This window comes from Rhinoderma darwinii, chromosome 5, assembly GCF_050947455.1.
Source record: "Rhinoderma darwinii isolate aRhiDar2 chromosome 5, aRhiDar2.hap1, whole genome shotgun sequence".
Taxonomy (NCBI): Eukaryota; Metazoa; Chordata; class Amphibia; order Anura; family Rhinodermatidae; genus Rhinoderma; species Rhinoderma darwinii.
In genome coordinates this window covers 266,923,675-266,948,610 of record NC_134691.1, presented here as the reverse complement: position 1 = coordinate 266,948,610, position 24,936 = coordinate 266,923,675, and the positions used below count along the sequence as shown (strand labels likewise).

Below are 24,936 nucleotides of genomic sequence, written 5' to 3'. Positions count from 1 at the left end.
AGGCAGCCTTTTTTGAATTTAACTGTTGCACGCCCACCAACTATTGAGGTCCGCTCCATTGTATTTTCAGTTTTAATAAATGGAAGAAGGATTTGGAGGAAGAGTATTGGGTGAGAGCCTTGCGTTTGGCCCCTTTGGTATTAAGAAATCAGACACAGAATTTCACAATGGCATTCAATACATCGGCCTCCAAATTTCCCAGGCCTCCAGCTGAACTAGCATCTGTGGGATGAGCTGGAAATACAATTCTGATCTGCTGCTAACATCTTGGTACCAGATATCACACCACCTTCCAGAGGCCTTGAGGAGTCCATGGCTTAACTGGTCAGAGCTGTTTTGGGCGATACAACAGTAACCTAAACAGTTTTAGTCATGTGACTAATGTTTTGGCTGATCGGTGTATATGTAGGAATTTTTAAATCAGACATGACACATTAACATATTTTAATAGCTTTTATTTAGGTCGTCTTTTTGCCAAGTCCATGCCCAAGTCACTCTTTATGGACTGTCCAATTGCCCATCACAGCATGATAAAAACCTATAAATTCATGTTTTGTAACAATTTCTCTAAAATGGAACCAAATTTAAAAAAAAAAAATTTACTAATTTTGTTTTCTGCTTGAAATATATATCATAGGAAAGAAAACTATTACAGTCTTTCACACATTCCACATAAATAACCTTTTCAGCTCCTTATTTATATAAATTATATACCTGCATTAAAGAGGTAATGTTTGCTGGCAAAGATTCTGAATGGTGACCATACAATATGCTGTGGTATCCCTACTTTTAGTTGTTGCACGGTTCAAACAAGACTAAACCTTTCAGAAAGAAAAAGAATCGGGGAGGAGTTAATGGAAATACAAGTGCTACTATCCGACAACCAACACTTCCAAGCCACACGGCAAAACCTTGAACCAGAAACTGGTATTATGGTCTACTGCCATGTGCAATACTACACCATTTCATAGCCAAAGTCAAGCAGCTTGTGAAGGAGAACGAAATAGGAGGGGGAAAAAACCCACAAAAAAACAGATCATGATTTGCTGGAAATTAACTTTGATGAAGGGAAAAATCTAGTGGATCATCTCATTCATAGTTCTACAATGAAGAACTCAACAACCTGGTGACCAAAAGGTTGCAGATATCCTATCGTTAAAGTGTCACCACACCAAGTTTCTTTAAATAAAAGCTACCAACACTAAGATACAAATTTCCATACAGTGACTGTCCTTGGAGATGGACTTGATGAGGATTATGGTTTTCTACCGCCAGTCCAGATGAACACCCGTAAGATTTACGACTATGTATGTGGAGGTTACCATATCACCAATACGGTTTTGTAAATCAAATATAGTGACCCTTTAAAATGTCTGCTAAAGCTAAAATAGAATGGATTTCAGAGGTTCACAGAACTGAAGATGGGTGAACATAGGTGTAAAAATTTACCAGGACTATTTATCACCACAACCGTCCTCTACCACGGATGAAATGGCTGCTTATGGACAGATTGTATTCAACGGCACAACAAGGAACAATATTATGTCAGTACTCCTAGAGATTGGAGTTCTAATTTAAAGATGTATCTTAGTTGATAATGGCACAGTATGGCATGAGCACACGGAATGAATGCCCATTTGTTTTAAAAGAAGTTTGAAAGTGGACAATCCCTTTAAATCTGAACGCCCACCCTGGAGTAGCCAATTTAAAATCCTGTCTTATCCTAATTGAACAGGTTTCTTTTTTGTTTTTTTTAAAAGAATTCACAAAATGGGCAAATTGGAATTCAAATATTTTAGGCAGTTATAACTTGTCAAAATTGTGAAACATTTAAACTTTAAATGGTAATACTTAGCTAGTCTTAACATTGTGCAGAATGATCCAGGACACCCTGCAACTAACTCATTAGCCACTATGTAGTATGTAAGTCATGTCACTTTACATTGTAGATATTTTATACATGTGGCAGAGCTTTGAGAAGCAACCAGAGCGGAAGACCGAATGATGAAACCTACATACCATAGCTTCATGACCGTACTAAAGAAAGAAGGGGGCGAAATATGGCAATGTAATATATAGTATGCGAGTCCCATTATGTATGGCAGACCGATTCCTTGCTTCTGAGAAATACACTTACCCTCTAAAAAAAACGGCAACAAACTACAGCTTTGTACTAGATTCTATGACCCGTGTATCATTTACCCATTTAAAAGAAAAACTACAAAGAAGCCATTAAATGGTCTACACTCAATACCTTAAGGTCACTTAACTGATTGACACATGAAGCAGATGACAATGTAAAAAAGGTGAAGTGATCTAGTCTCAGTAGGTTTACCAAAACAGATAGGGGGAATCTAGTAACCCTTCCATTCCCTTTCTCAATACAGCTATTCAAAACATACAATCTCTAGTGGTGTGTAAGAGATTGCCATCCATGTGGTGTCTACTATGGGCATAGCAAAACTGAGGTAGTCAACCTTGGTGAAGGCTCAGCATAAAAAGATTTTAATAACCACTGAGAGCTGCGTTTTCATTTTCCTCTTAGATAAGCAATGCTTACAACAATAGGCATTCTTGTTCAATTCTCACGTGTTCCCATTTTCAAGACGTGGGGAGGGGGAGGTGATGTAGAAAGAAAAAAAAAAAAAAAAGAAAAATTAGGAAAGTTTATATCTGGAACTTAGGAGGATCCAGTCATGTTTCATCCAGTGCGCAGCAGAGAAGACGATCAGACTGTTCAGATGATCTCAAGTCCAAAAGCTGTAGATTGTTTTCCTTAAGGGCAAGTTTGCAAAGGTGGTGTTAAATGTTTTTGCGCCTTTATTGTTCACCAAGAACTGCATACTGGTTGTCTAACTGAAGTTGAAGGGCCTGATTCTTTGCGGCTTCTTCTCTGGCGCGGTTTTTATGTTTTACAATTTCAAATGTTTTCTCCATTTCTTTATCCCTAGTTTATAAAACAAATACCAAATTTGTCAAAGGTTTAAATGTAGATGCAGAATACACAGCACATTTCTTTCTATCATTCCCAGAATAGAACAACAGAGGCAACAACTGACAATCCACAAAATAATCACTCATGTCAAGAGAACACCGGTCCATATGCCCTGGTAGAGCATATGATGTAATGTGGGGGAAGTGCCCCCCACTAGAGACCCTCCTCTATTAGCCAAAGCAGAGATTCCCTAAAAGCAAATCCTGCTCTTGTGGACTTAGCACAGCCATGTATTATATTGCGTCCATGTAAGACTACATGTCTCTTATAGTGGCTGCAGCAGGAAAAACGTGTTGTCTGACAAAACTTTGCCTCGAAATACAAGCCGATTGCCAGGAATGGGCCATTAGCCGACCTCCTTGGCGGCTATTTCTAGAAATGGGGGTTGTTTCATTAATACTGGCCTATAGGTAAAGGGGTTTGTCTCACGATGGTCTGTAGATTCAGCACAATACAGTTACAATGACTCTAGTGAACTGTTCTATAATACCATGTATAAACGTATACACCTATTATCTATATACAGAATTCAATAACTAAGAGACATTCTACAAGTTAAAACCGGTTTAGATCCGTTCACATCTGTTAGCAGCGGTGCACCACAGAACTACACAACTTTCAACTACTTGCCTGCGGGATTCTATATGCTTGGCAGTGGCTTGTAGAGATGGGAACTGGGTATCACTAAAGATTTCAGGTGGACCTTGAGGTTTTCGTGGTGCAGCAGACATTCTGGCAGCAGGAGGTCTATATACACCAGAGGGCTGTGCCGGCTCAGGCTCGTCTTGAACTGAGGAAAAAAAAAAAAAAGGATTCAGTAAAAATTAAACATGCAAAGGAATCCCAAAATAAAAGCAAATACACCGGGACTCATGGATAGAACTAGTGTAGAAAACTTAAAGGAGCCGTTACCATTAGTAACCTATAACATGCACTGGAAGACCAAGCTGAAATCTGATTGGTTGCTATAGACAAACTTCCATTTTTAAATCGGCACTAGTTCCGATTCATAAGGGCCAATACTTTTGAGGACCAGATGGTACAAAATATGTAAAAACCTCACATACAGGCATGTATACACTCTTACCGACACTTATAGGAGCTTGAGCAGGAGCACTTTTATTCCAGGGACCCACGGTCTTCTCCGAGCCACAGCCTCCAGCCTCTTCCCAGTCACCACCCTGTTCATCCTTTTTCTCATAGTCATCATCTTCCTTTTCATTGCTACAAGAAGAAATACAGACGCAGCAATGGTAAGCACAAGAAATGATATGGTCATACTGAAATCACAATTACAGGCCACTCTTTATGGCAGTCTAAACTCGGTTTATCGTGGACAAGCTGGTTATATGAAAGACCTTTTGGTGTACAGAATTGTAAAAACGAAAACTCGTTTTGACTGGCATTAACTAGAGACAGCCCTGGGAGCCTTTGTCAGGTATCCGGCTGTCTAATGTAAACGGCTACAGGGGAATACGAATGGTTTACACAATATAAAATGGAGTAACTTTACAAATACATTTCATTGCTTGCATCAGTGTGTGGGTCCCGCAAATTATACAACAGGTCCTATTCCTGTCTGTATTTGCGGTCCATCTCACCCACTCTGGTGTACGGGTCTGCAAAAAAAATAAAAAAAAATATTGACAGCACACAGGAGCCACTAGGATCTATGTTCTGCAGTCCGCAAAACAGCAATGGTCGTGCGGATGAGAACTAAGATTGGGTTCACACCAGCATTTGGCTTTCCGCTCTGCTTCATCAGAGGGGCAGAACAATGAAAATATCGGAAGCACCGGTTATGTTGCCAGATTGACCACAGACTTTAATAAGCTCCGTCAGACTTCCGGGGTTTTGCCAGAATCAATAGCATGCTATGCTATTGTTTCCGGTATTAAATTGGCCGGATCTGCGACGAAGGCCCCTAAATGAGCCACCCACGCAGATGTGAATAAGGCCTAAGTCATTGAGAGAGGTACATCTGGTACAAGTAACAGCAAGCAGAATTGTGACTGCACCTGTGGATGATAATGGTCCATAGTACAGCGGTTTATCAGAGGAATGCAAAACAGATCCCTTGGCAAAACTTTTGCCAACTTAACCTGATGAACATTGGTCAATTTGCCTTGATCAATCACATCATTCCTTGCTAAATTATTCTGAAACACTTTCTCATTACATAAGAATCTAGATTATTTTTAGCCATTACTACATTTTGGTCCTTTGTATATTTGTCTATCACTGAAAATGTATGGTTGTATCCACTTAATATAGAGATCGCTGATTGAAAAATAAAAAGCTTTTAATAAATGTACAATAAAATATTGGCACCCAGTCTTTGAATATCAATCACCAACAGCCTCAATTGCCTCACCTACTACTAAATCCCAGACTAATGAATGTATAATAGAAAGAAATTCCTGGGGTACAGTCTAGTGTCCATCTGGCCCTGCGATGCTTTATAAAACCCGAACAATGGATTGGCTGATTCACTAGATACACTGTATCCCCAATATCAGCTGTCTAAATTGTATACACAATGCTGCAATTGATTAGACATTCATTCCCTATGCGAGGTCATCAGGGGATTACTATGCACCGATAGAACATTAGAGCCGTTAAAACTAGGGCTCTGTTCCGACTGAGCTTTCCGTCAGAACAGAGCCCTGACAGGCACAAACGGAAACCAGAGGTGTCCGTTTCCATCCCCAGAGGTGTCCGTTTCCATCCCCAGAGGTGTCCGTTTCCATCCCCATTGAATGCTGACAGATCCGGTGCCAATGGTCTCGTTTTGACAGAATGATTATTTTAGGTGGCACTTTTTGCGGGCATCATGGGTAGATGGTGTGATAAGAGGGGATGATATTATACCTCTGGAGCTACACCCACCTCAGATCACTACCATGAAGGGGTATCTGTTAAATACATTACAGCCTTTAACCCCTTAATGACCAGGGATAATTTTTTGTTTTTTTCACGGTCGCATTACAAGAGTCGAAACGTCTTTTTTTTTTTATTGCGTCGACATAGCCGTATAAGGGCTTGTTTTTTGCGGGACGTGTTGTATTTTTTCATTGTACCATTTTTAGATGCTTGTAATATATTGATTAACTTTTAACTTTATTTTAGGAGAGAATTGAAAATAAGCAGCCATTCCAGCATAAATTTACGCAGTTTACTATGCAGCGTAAATAACATGTTAACTTTATTCTATGGGTCAGCACGATTACGGGGATATCAAATATGTAAAGGTTAGGGTCAGCCCCCCCCCACCCCCATAGGTAGTGCCACACCGCCCCACCCCCGTAGGTAGTGCCACACAGCCCCAGGGATTACGCTCCTACAGGGAGCAAAAAAAATACCCTCCTCCTTCTCACATGCACTTTGAACTGTGAGAAGGAGAAAAGAGCGAGCGGCAGAAACCTCTGCCGTCAGTCGGATCACATCCAAGTGACAGCCATGCTTTACACTACCCCATAGACTTTGGGTATACCGGGCCATCAAAAAAAAATTGGCCCTTTGAATAGCCCCATTCAGGGTCTATTGTTCCTACTGCGGCCATGTGATAGCCGTTCAAAAAACGGCTATCACACGGCCGGGAATCCCGGTTGTGTGAATAGGGCCCAACTGCTTTTTCCATCTAGCAGTTAAACATCACTTTTAACTGCTCTAATGTTCTCCGTGCATTGTAATCTCCTGATGATTCCCCACGTAGAGAATGAATGCCTAATCAAATGCAACATACAATTTAGACAGCTGATATTAGGGAGACAGTATCTAGTACATCAGCCATTCCAGCGTTACGGTTTTAGAAGTCTCCCAGGGCCAGATTAACGCTAGACTGTACCCCAGGAATTGCTCCTTCTATTATACATCATCAGTCTGGGGTTTAGTGGTAGGTGAGGAGATTGAGGCAGTCAGTGATTGAACATCAGTTTTTATACACTGGGTGCCACTATTATTTTGATGTATACTTAAAGAGGCTCTGTCACCAGATTTTGCAACCCCTATCTGCTATTGCAGCAGATCGGCGCTGCAATGTAGATTACAGTAACGTTTATTTCATTTTTGTATTTATGCAAATGAGGCTTGCAAAAGTACAACTGGGCGTGTTGAAAAGTAAAAGTCCAACTGGGCGTGTATTATGTGCGTACATCGGGGTGTTTTTACTACTTTTACTAGCTGGGCGTTCTGATGAGAAGTATCATCCACTTCTCTTCAGAACGCCCAGCTTCTGGCAGTGCAGACACACAGCGTGTTCGAGAGATCACGCTGTGACGTCACTCACTTCCTGCCCCAGGTCCTGCATCGTGTCGGCCACATCGGCACCAGAGGCTACAGTTGATTCTGCAGCAGCATCGGCGTTTGCAGGTAAGTCGATGTAGCTACTTACCTGCAAACGCCGATGCTGCTGCAGAATCATCTGTAGCCTCTGGTGCCGATGTGTCCTCGCTCGTCTGACACGATGCAGGACCTGTGAGTGACGTCACAGCGTGATCTGCCAGAAGCTGGGCGTTCTGAAGAGAAGTGGATGATACTTCTCGTCAGAACGCCCAGCTAGTAAAAGAAGTAAAAACGCCCCGATGTACGCACATAAAACACGCCCAGTTGTACTTTTGCAAGCCTCATTTGCATAAATACAAAAATGGTCATAACTTGGCCAAAAATGCTCGTGTTTTAAAAATAAAAACGTTACTCTTATCTACATTGCAGCGCCGATCTGCTGCAATAGCAGATAGGGGTTGCAAAATCTGGTGACAGAGCCTCTAAGTTATTTTTTATTTTTCAATCCACAATTCGTGCAGTGATAGCTTTGTAGATTTCTTGGAATAAATAAATCAAGTGCTAGTTCATTGTATTCACCACACATTTATATACGTTAATACAATCACCTCTAAAGGAATCTTTTTTTAAAACACTGAAAGCCAAGTGAGCACTATCAAGCCTAGAAAACGCTATAGAGAATAATGACTCGTCGCCATATGTGGCCATGGGTCAATAAAAGTGAATTTTAACAATCCATAAGACATTACCTTATTTGCAATGAATGAAGCCTTAGGCCACTGTAGTCAACTTCTTTTTGCTCAAATTCTTTCCATTCATCATCTTCCTACAAATAAAGATGAACAACTTTGACAAATCAGCACTGCAAAACATTTCATATTCAAATAGAGACTTAAAGGCTATACATTTACATTTTTATACAAAAAATAAAATAGATTAGTGTGTTTTTACGCAATTGGTTAAATATTATATTAAAAATTATTTTTACTTTTGGAGATACAGCTGCTTTGTATCCTGTATCCGTCAGGCCAGCGGCTCCTACGAAATCCAACTGTTGTCGATCACATCTAAGTTATGAACTTAGATGTGATCGGTAACTGCTCGATTATGGCCGGTCACTGAACCGGTCAGTGCCACTGACCTGACTGATACAGGTTTCAGCGCGAAATACAGCTGCTCTGTATACAGGATACAAAGCAGCTGTATCTCCAAAAATAATTATTTTTCATAAAAAGTATTTAAAAAGCTGTACATAGCCTTTAAAACATTGTACATGAATGGGAGTAAGCTGTAATACTGTGCTTGGCCACTACAAATGTGTCAGCCTTGTACAGTATGAAGTAGTGTAAGAAATGAAGAGGAAGCAGCACTCACCAGAGCCCCTTCAAAGTGGGGGGTCGGACCCCACCGATCACCTGAGGATGGGGCCATTCATCTTATTGACCAGACAACCCCTTTAAAGCAGTTCGTTAGTTTTGTTTCTGATATCATTTAGACAAGTCTGAAAATTTTGTGGGAATAGGAGGGCCGATGGAAGAACCCCAGCTTATGCCCAGAACAAACAAATCCTGTATCTGGGGTTTCTTGCTTTATCATTCAAGCTAGAGTCAGCGATTTCAAAGGAGAAAAAAAAAGGTTCAGCCATATACAATACCCCAAAAACTCTTCAACAGGAACATGGTTGTCATAGCTCCTGAATGTCAGGGATGTAATTTTCGGACATTCCACAATGATCAGTAAATCGGTATGAAGACCAGAATCCTGTAATCTATTCTAGAGTTCTGTAACATTAACACTATATCTCAATAGATCTGTCTGTGTAGTTTGCCATGTCACTGCTATGAAGCGCTGCAGATTAACAGGCACTGGTGCAATAAAAAAAGTGGAATAGATGTAGTTAGAAGTAAATCTAAAAGAATATAAAGAGGATCTGATTAAGGGACTTCCCACGTTTTCTGTAGATAAAAACCTGAAAAGCTCCGACCATGTAAACAATGAAGAACCACCACTATCCATGGCTAACGATTTAGGCTTTGTTTTAACATTTCAAGGAGCATTTACGTAAATAAGAAAACAGATATAGATATATATAATTTTTATTTAAATTGTACAGAAAAATAAAAAATGGCCGAACGCCACCTTTATGGAGCCCGTTCTCACTTCTCAAATAGGAATAGAAAACAATGCCAGGTCCAAGCACCCAACTGATAAACCTGGTGCATGCTGCTCTGAGGAAGAGACTGGCACAAAGTTCAGTGTGCCAGTATTAATAAATCTGTGTCTGTGTGCCTACCTTTAATATAAAAAAAAAATAAAAAAATGCAGTAACAAAGCCATAAATAAAGTGGACATTGTGGGTGTTTAAAGGAACAGTGTCATCACAAATATTTTATTAATATGTTAAAGATGTTAGTGCCTTAATATAAACGTTTATTTTCATTTGTGTGTTTGTGTTTTACTGTTTCTTTTTTTCACACTTTTTTTTCCCTATGGGGGCTGCCATTTTTTGTTCCATTTCTGTGTGTGTCGATTAACGACACACACAGACATGGAATACGGCAGCCACAGTCCCATAGGGACTGCGAACGGCTCCCGTCCCATTGACTGCCGTGTACGGCGTCTGTGTGGGAACTGCGCATGCGCCGCTCCCACACAGTCCTATTCGAAATTGGCGCCGTCCGGCGCCATTTTCCTGTGGACCGGAAGTCGCGGCCGGACAGTAATATTACTACTTCCGGTCGCGGCTTCCGGACAAGTGCACATGGAACAGCGGCAGCAAAGGGAGCGGACGGGCCGCGGCGGCAGGAGCAGGTAAGCGATTTCAATGTATGTTAGTGTTTGTGTGTGTTTACTACTGCATGTAAACCTACTACACTGTGGGTTACCTCAAAAAATGGCGACGCACAGTGTAGCAGGTTAAACCTTTCAAACCCCTCGTTTATCCCGGCACTAGCCAGGATAAAGGAGGGGGGGATGCTGAGCGCTCACTAGAGCGATAGCTTTTAACCCAATGTTGCAATGCTGCAATTTTGGGAACTAGCTCCAAACAGCTCCATCTAGTGACCAAAAATGGGTAGTATTATAAATTTGAAAAAATTTATAATATTTCCTGACTCGCGAAAAAAATAAAAAAAATTTGAACAATGTTTTATCACCCACACACTAAATGTTTAAATTTTAAAAAAAAAACATGTTTTTGGGGCGACACCATGCCTTTAAGGAAGAGCGGGGCATCATTATAAACCTGTGATCTTTCTTTAAGCTTAGCTCAACTGGAGAATCATAATGAACACTACTGAGACCTCTAAAGTGAACTGCTGGCAGATAACTGAGGCGTTGCCCATCTATGGATAAAATAAGACAAATGTGTGAAATCTACTTCCTTCCCCAAGAACGTCCCAGGCCACCATAACCAGATCAGCATGACAGCAAACTAATGAGTATGGGGAGGAAGAGCTAAGCACATGACAAGATAATGCTTTGTAGGCAAAGCAGAGCTGCGGAATGATATCAGAAAGTACTTTATTACTAGAGATGCCTTCATTCATCATGTCAGCAAGGGTTAGGGAAAAGAGATTTGGTGACGTCAATGGTCTGTTCATTCTACCGTGAGGTGTTAGACTTTGAATAAATCCATTCAAAGCAAGCATCTAACCAGGGTTAGGTGGTCCAAAGCAATCAACAGTGTAAACGCCTTATTCCAGCGGCCGATAATCGGCCAGTGCAGCGAACGCCGATCAACGAGACATCGTTGATCGGCGCTTGTTTGCTCCTGTCACCTGGAGATATGAAGGGGTATGAGCGGTCGTTACTCCGTTTACACAGGCAGACGTGCTGCAACAACGATATTTTACTTTTTTTAAAACTATAAGATTAGCAGATGAACGAGCCTTTGCTCGTTCATCTGCTGATCATTGCCCGATTTACACAGGGCACTTGTCCACCCGATAATCGCTCAGTGTAAAACCCCCTTAAAGGAAAGGTGTCACGAAAAAAAAAAATATTGATATCAATTTGCATTTAGTGTTTTATTATAAAAATCTTTTATGTGTGTTTGTTTTTTACTTTTTTCTAACTTTTACTTCACTATGGGGGCTGCCATTTTGTTTTTCATCTCTGTATGTGTCGATTAACGACACATACAGAGATGGAATACGGCAGCTACAGTGCATAGGAGTCAATGAACGGGAGCCGTTCCATTGACTTTGCGCTATGGCTCTGTCCTGCACAGACACAGGTCAGAGTCACACAGAGCAGAGCAGCTGTTTGCAGGGAGAGAGCAGTCGCCATCTTGAAGACCAGCTGCACTGCAGGTAAGATGTGTGTCTCTGCATGTCCCACTCTCTACCACACAGACCCCCGCTCGTGACCCCCGACAGCCCCCCCACCCGACGCCCCCCCCTCCCTTGTGTGAAGGACACACGATGAAACTGTACTGGGAAAGCCCTGAACGGTAAATCTCTAGTTGTGCTGAGACTGTTTGGGGATGTGACTAATGAACCTCTCAGTCTCAGCACAATTAGAGAGATTTACCGTTCAGGGGTCTGGGAAAGCTGGGTGACCACCATTACCCCTCCTACTGGAGTGTGAGATTCATTAGTCACATCCCCAAACACACTCCAGTAGGAGTAATGGTGGTCACCCAGCTTTCCCAGACCCCTGAACGATAAATCTCTCTAGTTGGACTGAGACTGAGAGGTTCATTAGTCACATTCCCAAACAGTCTCAGCACAACTAGAGAGATTTATCGTTCAGGGGTCTGGGAAAGCTGGGTGACCACCATTACCCCTCCCACTGGAGTTCGAGAGGTTCATTAGTCACATCCCTAAACACTCCAATATGAGGGGTAATGGTGGTCACCCAGCTTTCCCAGACGCAGATATAACCAGGAAAGGGCTGGATGGACGGGCTGAGGGTGCACAGGGTTTTTGGTGACCCCCTCTGTCATGTGATCGGACCTAGGTTACCGGTTCATCAGACGGGGTTCATGTGACTATAACTCTGTCCATAACAAGAGACTGTGCACTCAGGACAAGCCCTGCCCTCATGCCGTAGTTGTGTGGTTCTGTCTGCGGTGATTGGCCCCCTCCCCCGTCGGGTCATCTCAGGACGACCCCTTTAAGACTGTGTGTGTGTGTGTGTGTGTGTGTGTGTGTGTGTGTGTGTGTGTGTGTGTGTGTGTGTGTGTGTGTGTGTGTGTGTGTGTGTGTGTGTGTGTGTGTGTGTGTGTGTGTGTGTGTGTCAGAGCGGAGTGTGCACGGGCACCGCTGATACTTCATAGCCGCTTATCAGCTGTTTTGAAGAATCAGCGGTGAGCACCCCCCCCCCACACACAAATCCCCCAAACATGCAAAATCAAGTGTAATCAAGCGTTTATGTGGTTGTTTTTTTTTGCACGTAAAATGTGCAAAAAAAAAAAACACATGTCAAATACACGGCGCGTGAACCGGTCAACTGAAAAGTCATTCACTTCACTTTCATCATTTTAAGGCTGGGTTCACACAACCTATTTTCAGGCGTAAACGAGGCATTTTACGCCTGAAAAGACGGCTCCAATACGTCAGCAAATATCTGCCCATTCATTTGAATGGGTTTGCCGACGTACTGTGCCGACGACCTGTAATTTTACGCGTCGCTGTCAAAAGACGGCGCGTAAAATAACAGCCTCGGCAAAGAAGTGCAGGACTCTTCTTGGGACGTAATTTGAGCCGTTTTTCATTGAATTCAATGAAGAACAGCTCCAAATTACGGCCGTAATTGACGCCTCGCAAAAACACGAGTACGAGCAATTACGTCTGAAATGACGGAGCTGTTTTCTCCTGAAAACAGCTCCGTCATTTCAGACGTAAATGCAGTTAGCATGTGCACATACCCTAGGGGTATGTTCACACACAATGTTTTCAGCTGAAAAATCGGAAGCAGAACGCCTACAAGCATCTGCTCATTGGTTTCAATGGGAAATACTGCGTTCTGTTCCGACAGGGCGTTTTTTACGTGGTAGTTTTCCAAAAACGGCACGTAAAAAGACGCCCGACCAAAATGAAGTGCACATCACTTCTTGGGACGTTTTTGGAGCCGTTTTTCATTGACTTTATAGAAAAACAGCTCCAAAAACAGCCGTTAAAAAACGTGAGTTTGATTAAAAAATGGATGAAAATTAGGAGCGGTTTTCCCTTTGTTTAGTAAGCGTGTGAACATACACTTAGCCTTTTGGTGTGTCCTAGAACTTCTTCCAGCTGCAGAATCACACCCAATATGGCTGCCGGACACTGCTTAGCAATTTGAAGACACCTTTACCTGGCTTGTGAGAGGGGGGGGGGGGTGAGGTCCCCTCTCACATTTACGGCAGCTGTGAGTTAGGTTGCTTTGCCTTATTCACCTTGCGGTAATTCTGGGAAGAGCTCCCCCTGGTGGCCAACATTGGAAAACATGTCAAATTCTTATTTAATTTTTAATACTTTCCACCATACGGAAAAAAAATAAAACATACAGCAAAAAACGTAAAAAATATAATAGAAATAAGTAACGACACTTAAAAAAAAAAAGGTTTAATTTGCGACACATTCCCTTTAAGTCCCCTGACACATCACGTCCATGAGAGCCTCTCTCTCGTACATCTTTAGTGATCAAATACATAACAGTCAAGTAGGGAGAAGGAGGAACATTCCCTAACATTTCCTTAGATCTTTCTCCTCTTATAAGTGCCAAGTTTACATTCTCCAAAACAAAAAGATGTATGGAAACGTGGATCTCCTGAACGTGGTAGTGTAAGGGGCTATAGAGGTACTACCTAATCTTATAGTGCAAAGGAACTGGTCTGTCGGGCTAGTATGAAATAAATGCAATATGTAAAGGCCTCTCTAAATACAGACATTAGTACTTTGCAGAAAAACAGCAGATTCTTAAATGATCTTTCTCCACTCAGAACATAAGATGAAAGTAGAATGAACCGTGATGTATTCTTTAGTGGAACTGTGGCAGTTGTCTCAGATCTATACAGGAAATTGTATCGATAAATGTTAACGTGTTCGTGACTTCAGTGAAAGGGGAGCGGTGGAGCCCAGACTCCATACCATTAGAGTAAGGCCACACGTGGAAAGTCTGCAGCATTTACAGTAGCAGAAAAGTAGATAAGTGAACAAATCACACCTACATTCTGCCGGAAAAAAAAAACACGTGCGGAAATTTACCTGCGTTACAGAATTTCAATCAGTAGCATGTCAATTCGTGTTGCCGCCATATGTGGCCTATCCTTAAGCTGGCGGTCCTCCAGAGACTGCTCTTTTTACACCCTGCTGATACCGGTTCCATCTAATGTCCCTATAAAAAGGAGTTTTTAAGCAGGCACATATCTGACTGAATGTTCTGTATCTCCACAAGAAGTTTGGTGGTTTTTTGGCACTATAGGGCTGCGAGAATAGCCCAATTATCCCTGGTACATGTGCATTCAAATTTCCCTTTATGGGTTTAATTGAAGTCAGACCTTATTTTACCCTATTTTTTGCCTGCTTTGTGTTCAGTGAAGCCTGTAACAAATTTGGTACCCTCTTTGCCCCAAATAACTCTGTACGTCCTTACTTTGTGGAGAGCTGTGCGAGTTCAATAAGCGCTAATTCCACATTTCACCAGCCACACCCATATCCTGTCTCCTAACTAATAACCAATGTTCGATGGTGGCACAAGTCCACTACTTTTAGTCAAGTTTGTCCTACTTCAATAACTACCACCTCAAGCATAATCCTTCCAGACCCACCCAAAATGTTCTCATTTGTAAATTCGCCATTTCATTTCCACCACAGACAGAACCTACTGGAATTTACTGCATTATATTCTGCATGGATGGTTGGACTTGTTCTTGCTCTACAAACTTAAAAGTTGCCCTGCTAGAAGTACCATACACCATACCTGGCGTTCATACCACGTATTCTCTGCCAGCTGGTCTTGTGTCGCTGCCTTGAGATAGTGACTTGAGTCACCTTCCCAAAATGATCAGGAGCTTGTTTAGGCCTGATTCACATCAAATTGTGCCCTACTTTTACCGTGTACATCAAGAAAGCTCATGAAGTACAAGATAAATGTATCCACCGGGCTCCGTTAGCCCGACAGACCCATTAGAGCATCCTCTTGGCCTCCGTTGCGCTGGTACTTTATTGTAGCCTTTCTTTTTTGATGATAGAACAGACTATGCTATTCCTTCATTTTTAAAACATGGGAGCCTATGTTTGACGATTGCAACAGTATGGCAACAGTTAGAGGTATACGTTAAAGTATACCTTAGGCAGCTTCCCCAGGAACAGTCACCAGGCAGAGCTCGGCCCTGACATCACTGTCCATATATGGACAGTGATGTCAGGGGCTTTTTAAAGAGGCTGTGTCACCACATTATAAGTGCCCTATCTCCTACATAATCTGATCGGCGCTGTAATGTAGATAACACTGGTTTTTATTTTGAAAAACAATCATTTTTGAGCAAGTTATGAGCAATTTTAGATTTATGCTAATGAGTTTCTTAATGACCACCTGGGCGTTTTTATTACTTTTGACCAAGTGGGCGTTGTACAGAGAAGTGTATGACGCTGACCAATCAGCGTCATACACTTCTCATTGTTCCAGCTCAGCATGATCCACAGTGGATGAGCAGTGAATGAAGCTGGGCTGGAACAATAAGAAGTGTGTGACACTGATTGGTCAGCGTCATACACTCCTCTGTACAAAGCCCACTTGGTCAAAAGTGAAAACACGCCCAGTTGGTCATTAAGAAACTCATTAGCATAAATCTAAAATGGCTCATAACTTGCTCAAAAATTATCATTTTTCAAAATAAAAACCACTTCTGTTATCTACATTACAGTGCCGATCAGATTATGTAGGAGATAGAGCACTTATAATCTGGTGACAGAGCCTCTTTAACTACAGTGACATCAGGGTCTTCCTCATGCAGTGTGCTTCAAGTAGCACGATGCCCTGGAAATTCAGATGTCGTATGTATGCCTAAGACTTGGGATATGTCGCTACTTTCCATTAGATGTATATGTTTGGACTCCTCCCGACGCGTACCTCCAATGTAAAAACGCGATGTAAATCAGGCCTTACTTGGGATTTGCCTTTAGATTTGGTCAGCCATCCCTATACTACTCTTGGATGATATGGTATGCTGCAGGAGACGTACAGCTGTTCCACACAGGTTTGTTACAGGATATATTGTACATTTTGCCATTTCTACACTCTACAAGAGTTTTGTATTTTTTGGTATTCACCCACAATGTACATATCAAAGTTTATATGTTTGACACTAAATTGACGCCCCAAACCGTTAGGCCTCATGCACATGGCCGTGCCCGTAATCACAGCCCGAATAAAGCCAAAAGTAGGACGTGCTCCATAATTCCCAGCACGGTTCTACGGCATGGACACCTATCCGTAGCGATAGGGAAAGGTGTCCGCGGCCAATATAACCGGGCGGGTCCGTAATTGCGGACCGTATTACGGTCCGCAATTACGGAGATTTTTTACGGTCATGTGAATGGGGCCTTAAATTTTGCACAACTATCCACTGTTTAAATCAGAGTAAATATTGAATACTTCTGCAAATACTTTGCTTTACTTATCTGGTACTGACTTTTCAATAATATATTTTATTCGAAGTCCATAGAGAGCGTCAAATGAAAAAATGTATTGTATTATTGTTATCAGAGAGCAGTGCATCGTTGGAGCGCAGATGCATTACACAGCATGAGGTCACACAAATGCCTGTGAAGTTCAGATAAACTCCATACAGATTCCAAGGCGGACCAAGCAGAATTTTTACTTCTACTGTGATGGAGATTAAAACAATATAGCACTTAAAATTAGTACAAGTACAGAGTTAGGACCCTTTCACATTGCATTTTAGCCCTAATGTAAATATGTCTATGGGGCTCTATTATACCGACAGAGGTCAAAAGTTATTTTGGCCTTCGTCTTGCGGTATGGTATACATCTACACTATTCTATCCAGTGGATCTAGTATTAAAAAAAAAAACAACCTATTAGTTTAACAGATGGCGTAATAGATCTGTCATAGGCCTCCATTAGACATATGCATCTGGAGGCTCCAGTGACATCACCGCCCATATATGGACAGTTCACACTGGAGCAGTGGGGTCTGGCTGCTGTGCCCTCCTATTTGTTGTTTTCCCCCTCTACTCCTCTAGCATAACAACTACCAGGCACAGGAGTCGGGTATGTGGAGGTGCCGCAGCTTCTCTACTCTAACCCACAGCCCGGGGACTCCGGGTGCTAGCACCGTGGGACAATAGCTGCAGGTGAGAGAAGAGGGGAGCCGCGGCAACTTCACATGCCTGGCACCAGCAGCCTCGGAAGAGGGGGGGGGGGGGGGTTCAGGGCTGTTCGGGCAGCATATTCCACGGATAGCCTACACAGTGGAACAAGTTGTAGTCCTCGGAAGGACGGAAGGCTCACAATGCAGTGTGACAGGGGCCTTTTTTAACGCTCTATAAAATATTTAACTGAAATGTTTTTCAGAAGGCAAGTAGTTAGGCCTCATGCACACGGCCGTGCCCGTAATCACCGCCCATGATTCCGGGCAACCACATATTCGTGCAGTGCTCCCATACAAAGTATCGGACCACCGCAGCCGGTCAGGGCATGCTGGAGTTAGTAGTTTCTCAACCGTTGGAGACCCTTGTGTTAAAGGTGTTGTCCAGGATTAGAAAAACATGGCTGTCTTTACAAAACAGTAACACACCTGACAGGTTGTGTGTGGTTTTGCAGCTCAGCCCCATTCACTTGAATGGAGCTAAGAAGCAATACCAGACACAAACCACGTGTGAATACAGCCTCGTAAGGAATAAGGGGTGGTTCTTGGGAGACAACCTATTTCTATATGCACACATGCAGTTTCTGCTGCAGTTTTATTAAAAGTTGCAGTAAAATAATCTACGGTCATGCAAGAAAAAAAACAAAAAAAAACAGACTGCTGAGAATGACCAGAAAATTTATATCAGCTGATCAGGATCTGTTTCAATTTAAAAACACAAACCCTTTACCTAGTGATCTGGCAGCTGCCCTGCGTGGGCCAGATGTTTTATTTAAAAATCCCATTCATACTGTGGACCAGAGCAGCGCATAGTCTACAACCTACTGCACTTTTATTTATTTTTTTAAATCTAGGTATGACACTGAAGAGCATGTGCGTGGAGTTTGATCATTGTATTATATAAAGCATAAAACACTTGAAAAACGATGTAAAAGGTGAAATGACCGTTTACGATTCTCGGGACTTTCACGATCTTGACATGTGGTTTTCCAGCAGTTCTTACTGTGCAGTAGTGGCGCAGAGCATCTCTAGAAATCACCTGTACATATAGGTGCTCCTAGCTCCTTAACCACATGTGTTCCATATTATTAAAGGGACTGTTTGGGCCAGTAACTGATTTGCATCCCCTATGTGAGAATAACTTCTAGTTTTTTGGCCTGCCCCCAATATTACCCTTCCGGTCTGCTGCTGCAGCAGTGTGATAGACATTAGAGACCACTCAGCGGACATCACCCCGCTTTCTGAGACTACTGAATGTGAACTCTGCTTGGCTATACAGCATTTCTTCCACTACGGCTACATAATCAGATTCATTTGCCATTCAGGATTCTAGGAAAGTCGGGTGATTTATTTACAAACCATTAGACTATTTAGCTGCATCAATGAGGACAAATGAAGGGCTTTAACTTCCTAGTATTACTTTTTATTTTATGGTGAAGCACATTTGTGGAGGCCCAGTCACAGGTTAAACTATATAGCTTCTATAGGTTATACTATATATCAGCATTGAGAACGTTGTACCACCCTCAGTTACATGGAGACTACTAATGACCCCTCACCATAAAAATAAAACCGGTAAGCCCAATTATCTGTGTGCATTCAGGTATGTGCCTGGCGCATATGCTGAACTTATCCATAGAGCTCTACAGGCCCGAACTATTAGGCTTCGTTCACACCTTTGCCAAAACGACGGAACCCTTGCACAATGGAGACAAACGGAAACCATTGGCACCGGATCCGTCACCATTGAAATCAATGGTGATGGAAACGGAAACCTATGGTTTCCGTTTGTGTCAGGGCCCCGTTCTGACAAAAAACTCAGACGCAACGGGACCCTGGCGCAGATGTGACCGAAGCCCAACAATGGAGCGTTAGTTTCTGAACCCACTGGGCCGGTAAACGTATTTTATGAACTGTATAGGAAAGAGTATTCTGCTGCTCTCTTCTATAAAGTTGGCTGCCACAAAAAAAACACCCCGCTCAGTATACATTTTTTTTTTTACATTTAATTTAAGACATGGGGGCCTATGTATCATGTATGCCACAGCATGGTATGCAGTGGCATATTCAGAGCATCACACCTTATAGGGAATAAGGGAAGTGGTCTATGGTATTTAGTGGCATATTCAGAGATTTACACAGAATGCACATAGGGCAGGAGATCCTCCCCTGCGTACACACCCACAGAGGCAAAAATTGACGCAGTTTAACTCAAGGGGGTGGGGGGGGGAGTCATGTGCAATCATCAGTCATCAAGGTGCAGCACAAACCTTACAGATCCCCCGTTGCAGAAACAATCGTCCCCACCATCCTGCGCACATACCAATCAGAATAGAGATCCTCCCATACGTCGCTTTTCTTACTGGTGGAGCACTAAGTAAACCTGCATCTGAGGAGGTGGTGACAGGACCCGCAACATATACACGGTAGCTAAGCCCAGGCCCACTACTGACACTGGTACTCGTAGCTGTGGGGGTCGCCGCCCTGTCAGGAATACTGGTAATGATCGGGGTCCGCCCGCCATGTCGGCTCATATCTCACCCTTCTGTTAGTAGTTATCGGCAGTAATACTTGTATTATCAGATTACAGCGGAGTTCACGTCTTCTAAACGCTTGTGTTGATAAAAGTTCCCCCACAATGACGCCCAATACAGCTAGGTGCACCTAGGGAGTGAACATGGCGTTGACATACATGCTGCTGCCAGCTGTGTGCCCACACGTGTAGTAAGAGCCGGCCATGTGACACCCCTGGCTGTATGCTCCCACCTTTTCCTGATGCGTGTCCTGCGCCTCACTCTTGTACGACTTCTCCTTCCTGGAGCTCTTGACTGCGCCACTCAGTGACGTTAGCGTAGATTGCGTCCCGTCCGCCGTCTTCGCTGCCCCCTTGCCGCCTGCCGGGCCGCCAGAGCCTCCCTTTTCTTTCTTCTTTTTCTTGTCTCTTTTGGCAAAGAAGTCGTCCAGGCTCCTCTCCTCTGGCTCGGCCATGTTGGCGACACCTGGCACACGCGGCAAAAAGTGCGACTGTGACGGCGGACACTGCACGCACCGGTCACACCAACTGACTGGGTGGATCGGTGAGGCCGGAAGCGCTGCCCACACCCGGGAACAAACCATAGTTAGCTCATTCATAGGGGGAGGAACACAATACCAAGCAGTTTGCATAGGGTGAACAAGATCACGTGTGTCTCCACTTCCCCTTCTTTTCTTAAAGTGGTATCGCCCGCCAGTCTGCCTGTACTTACTCAACATGGAACGTGTCTGGCCACTTGTGTTTGGATTATTTATTTATTTTTTTCTTCAATAACTTTATTGATAACGCTATACACTGGCCTGATGCCATTTGATTTGCTGTATTGGAAGTCGCTACGTTCACAGGGAAGTTGGCAGTGTAGATTAGATATGTTTTTTCGTCAGTTTACTTGCTTTTCGGCAGAAGCTTTTAATTTATTTGAAGTAATTTGTGATCAGATGTGAAAATTGCACAATCTAGCTGAAAATGTACTTTTATGGCATTGTGTGAATTATTGCCAACATTACAAAAAAATGGCCACAGTCATTTCTGGCATGCATTAAAATGGGCAGATATAAATGAATGTGCCATGTGTGTAGGCCCAGCCTCACCACTCCTACATAGTCTACGCCTCCTGTTATCATGTTATTAAATATACATTAGATAACTCACTATACAGGGTCTAATGCTGTACAGGTAGAGGTGGCACCTTTACTACCAGAAAATACTGGTAGGATTAAAAGGAGTTTGATTTTAAGGGCGTGGCTTTCGGCGCAGACCTAATATTTCTGGGGTCTAGGTAGGTAAAGGGTTAATACCAACATCCCTAGCGGTTTAGGGTTGTTAATGCCAGTTTCTAGGTATTAAAAGGGTTAATGCAAACGTCTTTGGTAGTCTAGTGCATTGAAGGTCAATGCTAAAATCCTTGGCGGTCTAGAGCAGTAAGGCCAGGATCACACATACAGTTTTGGTGCCGTTTTTTTTTTGTTAGCCAAAGCCAGAAGAGGATCAAAAAAAAAAAAAAGATATAAAAAAAAAAGAGAGAAGGATTGATATTCTTTTGTGTACACTCTTGTGTTTGGCTCAGAAAACGGAACAAAAAAAACTCCATCAAAAAACTGTGTTTGATCCTGGCCTAAAGGTTAAGCGTTCTTTCGCTGATTTTGACAAGGAAACCCCGTCGGAATCAGCTCCACAAAACGTCCAAAACCGCCTTCCATTGATTTCAATGTGAGGCAGAGGCGTTTTTTTTCCCCAGGCAGCTTTTAGCTGTCCTTCCTTGCAGCGGTTCCTTCTTTGGCCTCCCATTGAAATCAATGGGAGGCAGAAAAGGCGTGTTTTGCCCGCGGTGCTCAAAGGCCACGGGCGAAAAACAGCGAAAACCGCGGCAAGAAAGTGCAGGCAGGTCAATCTGCTTCAAAATTCCTGAACTAGTCCTTAAAATTCAACATGCCCGAGCCTTCTTTTCTGGGACGTTATAATTTGCTTGATGATTTATATTTGATTCATAATAACATAGTTTGAATCACCTAATAATATTTGTGCTGTCTTTAGATTTGTTTCTATGGACTTATTGGCCAAGATTGATGTTTCCCACATCTAGGGACCTAATAGAGGAGATTCCAGAGTGAGATCGCTCTGATCAGGGTGGAAGTACCACTGCAGGCAGTGCATTTATCGTTTAGGGCTTGTATGGAGTGAGATATTCCTATCTACTCTCACATCCCGCATCAACTGTATTTGGCCAGGATCATATAAGGTTTTGATGCAGTTTTTGGCTCAGTTTTTAGAGCCAAACACAGAAGTGGACACAAAAGAAAGGAGACGCATCAGTCGTTTCTTTATACCTTTCCTTCATTTTGGATCCACATCTGACTTTGGCTCAAAAAACGGAGCCAAAAACTGTATCAAAACTGTGTGTGTGTGATCCCGGCCTTCACCAGAAAGGCTTATCCAAAGTTTATCTACTTCTGACCAGTGTTCCCTATAATGTGGGCGGCCGCGCGCCTTCCACAGTCTGCCCTCTCACTAAAGTTTCAAGCCCGCGCACTGTCACGGGCAGCGGGCGGATGCAGTGGCGTCACTAGCACCGGAGGGGGCTACATTACAGCGCCGATCAGATTATGTAGGAGATAGGGCACTTATAATCTGGTGACAGGTCCTCTTTAAATTTGCAGACATAGTGGACCCTTTTTCTCCTACTTTGCTTCCTTTTGATACCTTGCAGTCCATATACTGTCTACCCTTCACTGCGTGTTTTAGTTACCTTCAAATTAAACTCCTAGCAATGACAACCTTTCCCTCAATGACATTTTCTCCTTCTACCCATTTTTATTGTCTGCATGCTTTAGGTCACCCAAGAGGTTGCCTTATTTTGGACCGCTATGAAATACTTAGTAACTATGACATTGAAACTACTTGGAAGAACTCATAAAAGTCTAAGGGTATGTTCACACGCTGAGCCAAAAACGTCTGAAAATACGTAGCTGTTTTCAAGGGAATACAGCACCTGATTTTCAGACGTTTTTTGAGCAAGGCTGGGTTCACACGACCTATTTTCAGACGTAAACGAGGCGTATTATGCCTCGTTTTACGTCTGAAAATACGGCTCCAATACGTTGGCAAACATCTGCCCATTCATTTGAATGGGTTTGCCGACGTACTGTGCAGACGACCTGTTATTTACGCGTCGTCGTTTGACAGCTGTCAAACGACGACGCGTAAAAATACAGCCTCGTCAAAAGAAGTGCAGGACACTTCTTTGGACGTTTTTGGAGCTGTTTTCTCATAGACTCCAATGAAAACAGCTCCAAAAACGGACGTAAAAAACGGCGCGAAAAACGCCATGAAAATTGCGAGTTGGTCAAAAAACGTCTGAAAAGCAGGGTCTGTTTTCCCTTGAAAACAGCTCTGGATTTTCAGACGTTTTTGGTCACTACGTGTGCACATACCCCAACTCACGTTTTTCGCGGAGTTTTTCGGGCCGTTTTCGCTGCGTTTTTGTGCCGTTTTTTCGGCCGTTTTTGGAGCTGTTATCAATAGAGTCTATGAGAAAACGGCTCTAAAAACGTCCCAAGAAGTGTCCTGCACTTCTTTTGACGAGGCTGTAATTTTACGCGTCGTCTTTTGACAGCTGTCAAATGACGACGCGTAAATGACAGGTCGTCTGCACAGTACTTCGGCCAACCCATTCAAATGAATGGGCAGATGTTTGCCGACGTATTGCAGCCGTATTTTCAGACGTAAAACGAGGCATAATACGCCTCGTTTACGTCTGAAAATAGGTCGTGTGAACCCAGCCTAAAAGTTGATTGAACAAGTAGACTATGGTCCCAATGTCACCCCTAATCTGCATCCTGAATGTACCGCCAAAATCTCTGTTCAAACATGCCCGCAGGTTGGTCCTCCATCTCCTGATTGCAGCTTAGTGCCTATTAACCCTGTTTTGGACACACAATGTCACATTTACATAATACCCAAGACCTATTTGACTCCATACGGTCCCCATGCGACGCCTACCTCCTTACAATCCCCGGTCACCTAGTATCCTGATGCATGGGGTCTTTTCTTGCCCTCTTTGATTACACACAAATCTCATGTAGCCTGTTTCCACACTGACCATCCATGTCTTCCCTTGGCTGCCCTCTCCCTCCACTTCCCGTTGGCCTTCCTCCCTCTCTCTTCTCTCCCCCCTCCCCCTTTTTTTTTTCTTCTTTCCCTTTTTGTTATGTTAATATTGTTTTTGATCACATTTGTTATTTTCTCGCTGAAGCTTTTCAAAGTTTATTCTGTTGTGTGCCCATATATTAGCACAGTCTGGTAATGGAGAACCTCTATTTGGCACACAGATGACTTGATTTGATTATGTGTGTATACATTACTGTAATACTGGTTGTATTGTCTATATTTATATTTTTTAAATGTATTGAAAACTTTAATAAAAATGACAGTGATAAAAAAAATTCATGTATAACCGGTACTGCACAACATTTTCTTTAAAGAGTCTCTGTTACCAGATTACAATGTGATTGTACAGTGAAAGAAGCTGGGCTGTAACAATGAGAAGTGTATGACGCTGATTGGTCACTGATTGGTCAGCGTCATACACTCCTCTGTACAACGCCCACTTGGTCAAAAGTAAAAACACGCCCAGTTGGTCATTAAGAAACGAATTAGCATAAATCTAAACTAGCTCATAACTTGCTAAAAAATGATAATTTTTCAAAATAAAAACCACTGCTGTTATCTACATTCCAGCGCCGATCAGATTATGTAGGAGACAGGGCACTTATAATCTGGTGACAGAGCCTCTTTAAATAAAACAAG

General features: G+C 42.7%; 1 protein-coding gene across 1 annotated transcript; it reads right to left on the bottom strand.

Annotated features, from left to right (window-relative positions):
- Nucleotides 1-438: 438 nt before the first annotated feature.
- Nucleotides 439-20,729, bottom strand: CDV3 (CDV3 homolog). The gene is made up of 5 exons (XM_075827116.1): nt 20,364-20,729; nt 8,029-8,105; nt 4,083-4,219; nt 3,626-3,785; nt 439-2,947 (listed from the first exon to the last, which is right to left on the bottom strand). Exons 1-5 carry the CDS (start codon nt 20,727-20,729, stop codon nt 2,821-2,823), a joined length of 867 nt encoding a protein of 288 aa, XP_075683231.1. The 3' UTR covers nt 439-2,820.
- Nucleotides 20,730-24,936: the final 4,207 nt, after the last annotated feature.